Source organism: Cnephaeus nilssonii (genome assembly GCF_951640355.1).
Source record: "Cnephaeus nilssonii genome assembly, chromosome: 11".
NCBI classification, from domain to species: Eukaryota; Metazoa; Chordata; class Mammalia; order Chiroptera; family Vespertilionidae; genus Cnephaeus; species Cnephaeus nilssonii.
Genome location: NC_137082.1, coordinates 2,588,270 through 2,599,791, shown reverse-complemented (window position 1 = coordinate 2,599,791; position 11,522 = coordinate 2,588,270). Strand labels below are relative to the sequence as shown.

At 62.9% G+C, this 11,522-nt stretch overlaps 1 protein-coding gene across 2 annotated transcripts; it reads right to left on the bottom strand.

Moving 5' to 3' along the window:
* Positions 1 to 3,219: 3,219 nt before the first annotated feature.
* Positions 3,220 to 6,322, bottom strand: HRH3 (histamine receptor H3; the record flags this gene model as incomplete). 2 transcript variants are annotated; one of them, XM_079785303.1, is made up of 3 exons in its annotated part: positions 3,220 to 4,143; positions 4,984 to 5,150; positions 6,061 to 6,322. In XM_079785303.1, 3 exons carry the CDS (start codon positions 6,320 to 6,322, stop codon positions 3,220 to 3,222), a joined length of 1,353 nt encoding a protein of 450 aa, XP_079641429.1. The 2 variants fall into 2 exon arrangements, with proteins under 2 accessions (XP_079641429.1, XP_079641430.1); XM_079785304.1 differs by lacking the exon at positions 4,984 to 5,150 and having other exon boundaries at positions 6,065 to 6,322.
* Between the last annotated feature and the right edge of the window lie 5,200 nt (positions 6,323 to 11,522).

Genomic DNA, 11,522 nt, shown 5'->3' with positions numbered 1-11,522 from the left:
CAAGGGAGGACCCAGCGGAGTGGGCGGGTGGAGTCCTGGCCCCCCTGACTGCTGAGTATGGGTGCATCACCCTGTGTCTGAGGCCCCAGTTTTCGTGGCTACGTAGTGGATGGGGTGGCTACAAGGATGGGGTGCGCCAGTAAATGTTGGTGGAAAGATTCTTTGTACCCCCAAGCCCAGTCATGAGGGTCAGGCTGGGATGGGGGATGCAGGGAGGTAGTGGCCAGCCACATGGTTCCCCCCCACGGCTCAGGGCTCCAGAGTCCCTGCCCTCCCTCATCATGGCCCTGACTCCCCAAAGGAAGTGTTGGTTAACTGTGCCTTTTTTGAAAGATCAGGGTTGCCTGCTGGGCACCTCCAGAGCCAGCACCAGGGCACCTGCAGCCAGTGCCAGCCCGAGGGGCCCAGGCAGGAGGACGCTGCAGGCTGTCTGGTCCTGGGCTGACCCTCAGCCCCTCCAGCCTGGCCACAGCCCCTCCTGCATCTGGAGAACTGGCAGGTGCCCTGCTGGGAGCCAGGTCGCCCACTTCTCTCCAGGCACTGCTGAGCTCCCCACCCTGAGCCTCTGGAGCCCAGGGAATATGGACGGAATGAGATGTCAGCTCCTCCGAGAGGCTACCTTGGGTTGTGAGCTGGGCCACCCTCCTTGTTTACAGCCCTGCAGCCCCCAACCTCATGGAAATGGCCCCACTTATCTGCCAGATGTTTGTGTATGCGTCTCCTAGCAGCCAGCCTGGCACACAGTAGGTGCTCTATAAACATCCGCAGCAGGAGGTCGGCGGTGGTTGAGGGGCTTTGTCTCTGGCCCATTGTGGGATTCAGGAGAAAGGCCCCCCGCTTGTTTGTTTGCTGCTGGGCCAGGCCCAGTGGGCTTGGTGACTTTCTTCTCTCCTCCCCCTCCCCTTGCGGAGCAGCACTTTCCAGAGATTGAAGGCAAAATTGCTTGAAAGCCTGTGCTTTTATCCTCCAATTTGTAGCCATTTAGCAGGGCTGGGCGGAGGGGCATGAGGGCTCTGGCTGTGCTGTCTGCAGGAAGGTGCCCGCCGCCGCTGCTGCAGAGAACGGAGAACGAGTCCTTTGTCCTAGCTTGGACAGCCCTGGGCTGAGGGACAGGCGCTTGCGGGGGCTCAGGCTGGGTCCTGTGTGGCCTGCAGGGTGGCCAGTGGCTAGTGTGCGGGCAGCATCAGCCTCCAGAGCTCTGGGCCCCGCACATGGTGGTGTCCACTGTCCCTGCACCACCTTCCCCTGCAGCCGTTCCAGCCTCTGCTCATGCAGCACCCAGCCTCCAGGGAGCCCCTTTCTCTGGTCGTTAGGGAGGGGCCTGCCTAGACCAGAGGAGTCCCCGTGGTACAGGGGAGTGTGAGGGGCGGTGCCAGCTGGAGGAGTTTCCGGGGCTCCTGGGAAATAAAGTGCAGTCACCTGGGGTGGCACGGTGTCTGCCGGAGGGTTGTCATCTTCATGTCTCCAGGCGGCTCTCTGCAGAGCAGGACTCGGCGTCTGCACTGACCTGCCTGTGCTGTGGAGAGGCCCTGGGACCCACGCCCAGCTGTCACTGTCTCTGCGTGGGGAGCGAGGTGTGGGCAGGGCCAGCACCGTGGGGACAGAGGGGGGGGCTATCTGAGGGGCAGGGAGGGCCCTGTGGCTCCCCCCCCCCCCCCGGAGTCTGGATCTCCCGAGTCGGGCTGCCCTTGCCCCTTTCCTGGGGTAAGGCCGAGGTCTGCTGCCACGCGGAGCCCAGGACTCACGCAGGTCCTTCTCCATTGTCACCCCCAGTCCTGTCTCCCCTCCCTCTGCTACCCCCCCACCCCCCGGCCCTCAGCTCCAGCCCCAGGAGCCCAGGAAGCTTCCCAGGTGGAAGTCATGGCCAAGAAAGATGAGAACCTCATCCTGGGGGCAGGCAGGCTGCGGCAGGTGGGGCTTGGGGTGTCTTCTCAAAGCAGGAATGAGTCCCCTGGGCAGGTGATGGTCCAGCGGGGGGGCACTGCTGGGCACCGGCCCCTTACTAAGATTAAGCCCTGGTGTGCCAGCCAGGCTTTCTCCCCACTGCAGTCCCCCACTTAGAAGAGAACACTGAGGCCAGGGGAGGGGCAGGCCTGGGTCTCACACCCAGAGTGGCCTGGTGTCTCCCTAGCACCCCGCTTCAGCCCACCCCCCCACAAAGTCCTCAGGAATCAGCACCAATAAAAAAATACACTTTACTGTGGACCTCAGAGTCTACAGGGCCGGCTCGACGGTCCAGGGGGCGCGGAGCATGCAGGGTGCCACAGGGTGCACGGAATGTGGTGAAGGGACCCTCCACTAGGCACCCGGGCCTGGTCCCTCTGACTGCCCTGCAGGCCTCAGGGCCCTCGGGGCAGAGCTGGCCCTCGGACCCGTCAGCCCAGCAAACGCTGGTTGAGCAGAGGAAGTGGGTGGCAGCCTGCTGACAGCAGGTGTCCGGGCTCTGGACACTCTCAGAGCCACCAGTCGGGCCCACTCTCAGAGCCACCAAGCTGGGGGCAGGGTGGGCAGAAGCAGCTGGTGCAGCTCAGCCGGAAACAGCAGCACGAGGAGAGGGCGTGGGAGCCCACACCTGCCAATCCTGCCCTGAGCTCCTCTGCAATCTTGTCTGTCTTGATTAAACATCCAAGGAACATCGAGTTCACAGATGTGTGTTCTTCTTCTTTGTCTTCCTGAAACACCCAGAATGGAAAAGCAGAGAACAGCAGCAAGCTGTTGGCACTCTGGGGACAGAGAGAGTTGGAGGAAAGAGGGCTGAAGGAGTCGGGCCGGGCATCAGAAGGGGCAGGTGGCCGCAGAGCCAGTGGCCTGGGCTTGTCTGGAGCAAGGGAAGGTGTGCAGCTGTGTGCAGGTGTGCGCACATGCAGGAGCAGACTGCTGGGCAGGAAGCATGGAGCACACGCCATGCGCTTGCTTTGGGAAGAACACCACGCGGTAATGGTGCAAACAGTGGACCCGCTGGTTGCCACACTGTCTGTGGGGAGGTGGGCATTGTGGCTGAGACCCCTAGATTGTCTCTCCTGGGGAAGAGTTAGGATTTGGGAGGCAGGGCTAGCCACTCACATTCCAGTTCAGGCAGCAGGGTCCTCGGCCAGCCCACCAAGCTGCCTCCATGGCAGGCAGGTGGTCTAAGAGAGGCCACATGGCAAAAGTGTGGGCTGAAGAGGAGGCGGCAGCTGCCCAGAAACCAGGTGTGGGCAGAGGGGCCCTGGGGCCCGCTCACTTCCAGCAGTGCTCCAGAGAGCTGTGAGGCTGGACCTTGAGCTTGTGGGGGCACAGCAGCTTGGTGAAGGCCCGGCGAAAGCTGTAATGGCACAGCGGGTAGAGGATTGGGTTGACTGCCGAGTTGGCCCACAGTAGCCAGAAGGATGTCTCATACCAGTAGTCGGGGACGCAGTGGCCGTGGCAGGCAGCCCGGATGATCATCAGGAGGGTGTACGGGGCCCAGCAGAGTCCAAAGATGCTCACGATGATGGCCAGCGACTTGGCCACCTTCTTGTCCCGGGACAGCCGGAAGCGCTGGGTGATGCCCTGGGACACCATCTTCATGCGCTTCTCCAGCGATGCGGAGGACGCCGATGGCTTGGAGCCCCTCTTGAGCGAGCGAGGCCGCTCTGTGCCCCGCGAGGAGCTGCCTGAGCTGGAGGTGGGCGAGTCTGCGGTGCCCCCACCACTGCCCCCCAGGGCTGCCTCCCCTGCCTCAGTGCCAGGGGCCACCTCGCCGACCCTGGCGCCATACCTGTGCAGTGGCATGGCCTCCCTGTGCCCCCTCTGCCAGCAGCCCCAGCAGCCAGGTGCGGCTGGCGGAGAGGGCTGGGCCTCTGGTGGGGGCTCCAGGCCAGTGGCCTCTCGGACCCCGTCCAGCCGGTCGCGGGTGCGCTTCTGGATGTTCAGGTAGATGCTAAGGTTGAAGAAGGTGACACTGAGGAAGGGCGTGAAGAACTCGAGCGTGGAGGCCGTGATGAGGAAGTACCAGTTGTAGAAGAACTCTGCGTAGCAGTGGCCCTCAGGGATGGAGCTGCTGCCCGACAGGTGCTCCCAGCTCAGGATGGCCGGCCCATAGAGCAGGAAGGCCAGCACCCACACCAGCGCCATCTTCCACACCGCCTGCCGCGTGTTGCCCTGCTGGGCCCGGTAAGAGACCTGCGGGGGGACATGCTGGGTCAGGCACCTTTTGGATATCATCTCATTTAATCTTCACAACACCCCGTCACTCTCCCCACTTTCTTTCTGGATGGTTCAGGACGGAGGGACAGACCAGGTGGATCGGCTAAGGGGGAAAACTGGGGTTCAACCCAGGCCTAGTGACGTCAAACCCATGCTCTTTGCACTCTGTCCCATGCCCTTCTAGATAGGACACATGTGGCTCCTGAGCAGAGAGCCCCTGGGGTGCCCAATAAAGCCACCAAGGAGAAGACAGATGGGCAAGGTGAGACTTCCGCTCCAGTGCGCCAGCCTTGTGCCCATGTGGCACTGTCATGGGTGCCCAGGTGGTCCAGGGCCCCGACTAATGGTGGCCACTCACACCAAGGGGAACTGGTGGAGCCAGGAGCTGATGCCTGTCTTCCGGGGATGCACAGAGACACACAAACACACACAGAACACAGACACACATAGGCTGAGACATACACAGACACACACACAGGGCAGGGGGGTGTCACCAAGGGCCTCTGGCTCAGATCCTCCCTCAGCTCCGAAGATTTTGCACCTGCCCCCAAAAAGGAGGCTGAAGTGACCCCCTTCCTTCAGGAACATCTGATGCCAGGGCCAGGTGGTGCCTCCTGCCTGTCCCAGGACCGGTCTACTGGCAGCAAATGGCTACTGAGTGGGCAGCTGGCTGTATAGAGTGCCTGGCATGTCAGGTGTGAGGCAAGCGGGACCAAACTCACCTGGCACTGCCCACATCCCCTGCCGGGTGCCTTCTGGGCCCTCCTGACCACCTCCCCCCAAGAGTGAGCATGGGCACCTGCATCCCAGACTCACAGCGCGGGTGACCGACAGGAACCGGTCATAGCTGATGAGCACGATGTTGAAGACGGAGGACGTGCAGAGTAGATAGTCCACCACCAGCCACAGCTTGCAGAGGCCCCTGCCGAAGGGCCAGCGGCCAGTCAGCACATAGGGCACGTACAGTGGAATACAGAAGGCGCCTGTGGGAGAGCAGGGCGTGGTGGGTCAGAGCCAGACCAGGGTCTGTGGTCAGACCCTCCACAATGCAAAGACAGGCAGGACCTGTCAGTCGCCACCCTTCTTGGCAGCAACCTCACCTGACCCACCCCCTCCACCCTGTCTCCTAGACACACCCTCTGACCTGGAACTGGCCTTCGACCCTGTCCAGCCCTCCCAGGCCCCAAGAGAGGAAGAGGGAGAATTTCCTCCCTCTAGCCCCCTGGACCCCAGTCCCTATCATGGCTTTGGACAGCCTTTCCTCTTCAGTTCAGAAACCAAGAAAGCCTTTTTCCTGATTCAGAGGGCACTCGGCCACTGCCACGCCAGCCGCTCCCGCCGCCAAGCCCCTCTCCAAGCGCCTGGCAGATGCACGCGCAGCCCCAACAGGTGTCTGGCGCTCCAGCCCCCTCCGCGCGCCCGCCCTCAGCCCGCAGCAGCTCACGGACACGTGAGAGCGCTCTCCGCCCCCCCTTCCCAATGCCCCCTCCCACAACACGGCTCTAAAACCCCCATTCCATGTCCCCTCCCCCAAGCCTTCCCGGCGCCCTCCATGAGTCCTAAGTCCCCCATAGCCTTTGTTTGCTCCTGCAGGAGCCGGCGCTGTACCCGCGGCCGCTGCGCCTGGCGCCTCGGGCGCCCGCCAGCTCCGGCCCCTTCCCCAGGAACATCATTCCCAGCCTCCGCAACGCGGCGGAGAGGCAAGAACTTCGGCCGCGCCCATCGCCCATCGCCCCACGAGTCCCAGGCGCCCCCTCCCCAGGCCAGCCCGCCCCGCCCCGCCCCCCACTAGGGCGTGTGCCCGTACAAAAGGCACCCAAGTCCGGCGCTCCAATTCCCGCTGGTCTGGCGGGCCGAGCGCTCCAGGACTCGGGCAGGGGTTGGGGGCTTTACCCACGAGAAAGTCGGAGATGGCGAGGTTGAGCAGAAAGAAGTTGTTCTGGGTGCGGAGGCTCGAGTCGGCCACGAAGGCGAGCATGACCAGCGCGTTGCCCAGCACCGTGGCCACAATGAGCAGCGCCATGAGCGCGGCCAGCACCGCGGTCCAGGCGGCGGAGAAGCCGCGCGCCCCGCCCGCCGCCGCCGCCGCCGCCGCCGCCTCTCCAGCCAGCGCCCCCGACGCGTTCAGCGGCCCGTCGGGTGGCGGGCGCTCCATGGCCCTGCCGGCTCACGCAGCGCTGGTACTCGGGGCAGGGCGCGGACCGCCGGCTGGGCAGCCGGGAGGGGCCCGGGCCCGGGAGCCTGGTGTTTGAGGGCTTTCAGCCCAGCCGGGTTCCCCGGGGGATGCCCGGCGCATGGTCCGCGGGCGCAGAGGCCGGGGCGGGCAGCGCCGAGGAGGCCCAGGCTGTATTCCAACCCGAATAGGGCCAGTGGCACAACCGCAGCGGCCCGAGCGGAGCCGGAGCCCGAACCGCTGCCAGAGCGTCTGTGCGCCCCAAGTGCAGCGCGCTGCCAAGTGCGCCCCGTGCCCAGCCGGCCGCCCCCCGCGCCCCGCGCCTGGCTCAGCTCCGGCACCATTGGCTGCAACCCTCGCCCCGCCCCCGCTCCCGCCCCGCCCCGCCCCCGCCCCACCCGGCGCCGGCAGCACCACGGACAGCGCCGCGTGCCCGCCAGCCGCCGGGGCCCAGCCTGGTGCGCACAGCCGCCGGCTGGGAGCCCGGCCAGGGCGCGATGAGGGCGGGGCTGGGGGCTCCGCCTGCTGTCAGCCGGCCCGTGCGCTCTGGAGCCAGGCTCTGGGCTGCTCGGCCGGCCCCGTGCCCTCAGTCCCGTGATCCCTGGCCGGCCCTCGTCGGGAGTCGGGAGCCGGGATGCCTGAGGGGACCTGGAGTAGGAGTAGGGGAAACACCTGCACCCGCGCGACCCCTCCTCATTCATCCTTGGTGCCAGCGAGTCTGAGGGGAGGCACGTCTTAAAGAAAAAAAAGGGAGGGATCGCTGAGAGCTTGTGCTCTGGTCAGGGTCAGTCCCCCCTCCCATCTGCGTGGCACTCTGGGTCTCAGTCTCCCCGTGGACAGGGCCCAGCGAGGGGGGCAGGGTGACCTACAAGGCTCAGATGTGGAGTTACATAAGGAAAGATGGGGAGCCAGTGGGCCCTGCCAGGAGGGGAGCTTGCCCACCAGGCGCTCAGGTGGGGCCCCAGGTTGAGGGGGGAGTGTTCAGCAGCTTGGAGCCCATGGGCCCCCTGGCGGACAGCACCATGTGGTGGTCAGCGCTGCATGGACAGAAGAGGTCACTGTGCTCGCTGGCACAATCAAGGCACCAGTAGCTGCAACTGCGTTAGCGCCTGTGGAAAGGGGTGGGGGAGGAGAGGCAAGGGAGGGAATGCCCCTCCCTCCAGGGATGTTCTGATAGACAGGGTCAAGGACAGATTCAGCTGGAGACACTCACAGACAGACAGACACGCCCACACGCAGATACACAGACACCCACACACCAGGGAAAATCACCCAGCATCAGTCTGGGGCCTAAAAAACGGCAGTTAGACAGACACACACGTCAGACAGCGACAGCAAGGGGAACAGTGCCCGAGGGGAGGGAAGCAGGGGCTCCCACTCCTGCAGCCACACCTCTGCGGGCCGTGGAGAGGACAGAAACAGTGTCCCTGTGTGGGTGGGGGCTGGGAGACTGGGGCAGAGGCTGCAGACCGGACCCCAGGCGCGGGCACTCCTATACTTACTTCGGGGACCATCCCTCCCACTAGCCCCAAGAGGTACTTCAGAAACTTTGAGGAGTGGGGGCTGGGCTCCCTCTGCCCTCTCTCAGAGCTGGAGGCGCGAGGGGACCCACACTCTCGCTGCAGCAGACCCACTATGCCACAGCTTCTTGCAGCCTGTGCTGGGCATGTGGGGCTCCCAGAAGCCTCGCTGAGCACCTGGCTATGTCCCTCCCACCACCAGCAGAGCCTGCTCCTCTTACCAGCTCCCAGCTCTCCCTCACTGCTCCCAAGGTGACTGGTGGTCACCCAGGACCAGGCACTTACTTGGTGGTGAGACAAGCAAGGTGAAGAGTTCCTGGAGTGGGCAGTGAGGGCTGCTGAACCTCATCGCTCTCATCACCAAAGCCTTCCTGTGCCTTTGGTGCTGGGCCAGGGCTCACTGTCCATGCTCCCGTGGGATGGACTCCACCAGGCCCTGCTCCTCCCCAACCCTCCCGCGGCTGGCTCTGGCTAGAGACGCTGCATGCCCCCACCCCTGCCCCAGCCTTGGGAGATGGAGTCGAATGGGGTTTCAGAGGGGGCTCTGGCTCTCTCACTCACTGGCTGGGAGCCTCCTCCCCAGTCTCAGTGGAGGAGTATGTGTTGCTTACCATCCAGGATGGAGGGCCCATAAAGGGGGTGTCTGTGTAGTTGGTGGCTCCTTCAAAGTCTCAGTGACCCTGTGGCTATCAGTATTCTGGAGATTTCCCTGGTGGACTCACCCCACAGCAGCTGGGGTGGGGGATGGGCTCAGTCAGACTCAGGGGTGGTCTTCCTCTGTAAATTGAGGGCTTTGGGAGAGGAAGGGCCAGGGCTGGGCCAGTGGTTTGAGAATGGCCGTGGCCCACGTGGAGAGCACCATCATTACATGTGTGATCTTATTAGCCCCCTATTTACCCTATAAGGTTGGTAGGACCAGTGGGCCCTGTACAGAGCTGGACACCACTGCCCAAGGTCACACAAGGCCAGGCACCTCTCTCTTAATGGCCACACTCCTGGCCAATTCCTGAGGTCAAGGCCCCTGAGGCCAGCAAATGCACCAACCGTTGGGGCATAGTGTCCTCTCGGTCCAGCCCAACCCAGCCAAGGCAATTCAGGGTGAATAGGGCAGGTCCCTATTGGCTGTCCACAGGGCATCTTGCCCAAGGAGTGGGCATCCAGGCCCCAGATGGTGGGGAACCCTAGGAAAGGCTGGCTGAGGGCTGGGATAGAGGACAGACCCCGCCTCTCCACTCACTCAGACCCCCAAACAGAGGGAGTAGCCTGGGGCTCTGGTTTCTCCATTGTTGAAACAGTTGACATTTTGGGTGAAATGTGTCCAGTCCAACAAGGAGGCCATGGGGAAAATGCCCCATTCACACCAGCCCTAGCCAACTAGCAAACCAGCGCCTGCAACTTCCCATGCTGGAGGAGGCACACCGCTGACTGAGTGACCATCCATCCACCCATCCATCCATCCTTCCATCCAGAGCTCTTACTGCCAACCCTCAGGCACCCGCTGTCCTGTGACAGAGGGAAGGCAGTCGTAAGCAATGTGTGTGCAGGCTCCAGGTGCTGGCTGGGAGGAAGGAAGCAAGGCCGGGGACGGAGAGCACCAGCACAGGGCTCCCCTTCAAGAGACAGCCTGCCATGTGAGGTGAGGTGAGCTGACAGCCCCTGGTGGCAGTCTGGCCTTTGGGGTCTGCTGCTGAGCTGGAGCTGAGGCAAAGGACACATCTTCCCAGTGGGTGGGACTTGAAGCTCCTGGTCATGCACCTTGTGTGGGCAGGAAAGTGGCCCAAGTGAGAATACCTACGCGTTCAGAGGCAGTGCCCAAAGGCCTGGAGGGCTGGTCAGGGCCTGGAGGGACAAGGACCTGGTGGAGGCAAGGGGTTTGGGGCTGGAGCCACGTGGGTGGACATGTGATTGTGGACCCCAGCGTGAAGGCCCTCGTATCAAATGCAAACACCCACCAGGAAGCTTCCATCAGGAAGAGGCGGTTTAGCAGGCCCCTGGCACAGGCCACCCAGAACTGGCATGAGGTGGTCACGCTGGAGGCCCTGCTGGGGCGAGGAGTGTGGACACCTCCCCAGGTTGATCTGGCTACTGCCACCTCTGAATGTCTACCCCACCAGCCACACAGCCAGGCCGAGCCCCCACTGTGGCATGTTTTCCAGGAGAAGAAACTGCCACCTGGTGGCGAGTTGACCACATTGGGCCCTTCCTCACATACCTGCTCAGGTGTGGGCTTGACCCTCTGCCCACAAGGCTGCACCAGCGCCCAGGTGTGGAATCTCACACGGCCTGGGGCCCACTTCCCAGACAAAGATGCACTGGTTGCACTGCCTGACACACCGTCCTGGAGCCACTTGCTTCACAGGACACAAGAACAGCCTCCCGAGGGCACACGGCACAGGTGGGCACCGCCCTGCTGATGCAGTCTACAGCACCTCATCTCCAACAAGGAGAGCTAAGCACCTGGGGCCGGGGTGGAGGTGGGCCTGGGCCCACTGGCCCCTCCCAGTGACCCACTGGGGAAATTGTGCCTCCACCCTGCAGGGTTAGAGGTCCCCTCCCCAAGGGGTGCACTCTGGCCTGGGCACATGGGTGTCTTTTGAAGCTGACATATGAGAGGTATGGGAGACAGAGGTCAAGGCTGACTACAGGGTTTTGGCTCAAGCATCTCAGAGGATGGCGTTGACAGGAATGAGCTGGGGAGTCTGTAGGTGGAGCAGGTTGAGGGATGATGGAGTGCTCTGATTGGAGTGTATCGAGCTTGATGCCAGTTGGACATTCTGGTGGGGAAGTTGTTAGGCCCCCCAGGGTCCAGTCCCGGGCCTGGAATCAGAGCTTGGGCCAGCAGCGGCCTGCCCTATTCCTTCTGGGTCTGGGGCCAGGGGAGCTCTGCACTGGAGACACAAAGTTGGGGTCACCAGTGTCAGGCCAGCAAAACACTGTCCCATGTGTCCTGTGCTTCTGCACGTCCTGTATGTCCGGCGCTGCCACGGGCAGCAGGCTGTGCCTCCACGCTCTCACTGTGCTGGAAAACCTTTCTCCTCCAACCAGCTGCAGGCCCCCGCTGCCCCCGCAGTGCTCTGCCCTGTGCGTGGGGACGTGGCCCACTAAGGAGAGGAGCCAGGAGGCCGAGGCCAGCTGCCGGGCAATTGTCCTGCCAGTATGGCCAAGGCCCATGTCCAGGGTCAGCGCTGTGACCGCTCTGAGGGAACCAATGTTTGCTTTCTCCTTCTGTGGCAGCTCATTTAAAAAAGGAAATGCAGATTTTTCTTTTTTTGTTCCTTGTCTTTTTTTCCCTAGTGACATTCTGAGCCAGCTATGGGTGCAGCCTGATGAGCTCAGAGTTCGGGTGTGATCAGAATGGCTCCTGATGCCACAGATTTGAAATAAAAGCCAAGTCTGATTTCCCTGCCTTGAGGGTCAGGGCTGAATTGGGCCCAGGCCCAGTTGGCAGGAAGGCGAGAGAGGACAGGAGAACCAGGGGCACAGTTGCCGTGGTTTGGCTACAACTCAAAGAGGCTTCAGGAAGGGAATGTTTCTTGTTTGTTGTCCACGGCTGGACCATGCAGGAAATGGGCTTCAGACACAGCTGCATCCAGGAGCTCGGAGACAGCTGCTTCTTTCCACCTGTCTTTCCCTGTGTTCACCTCCTTCCCAGCAGGGACTTT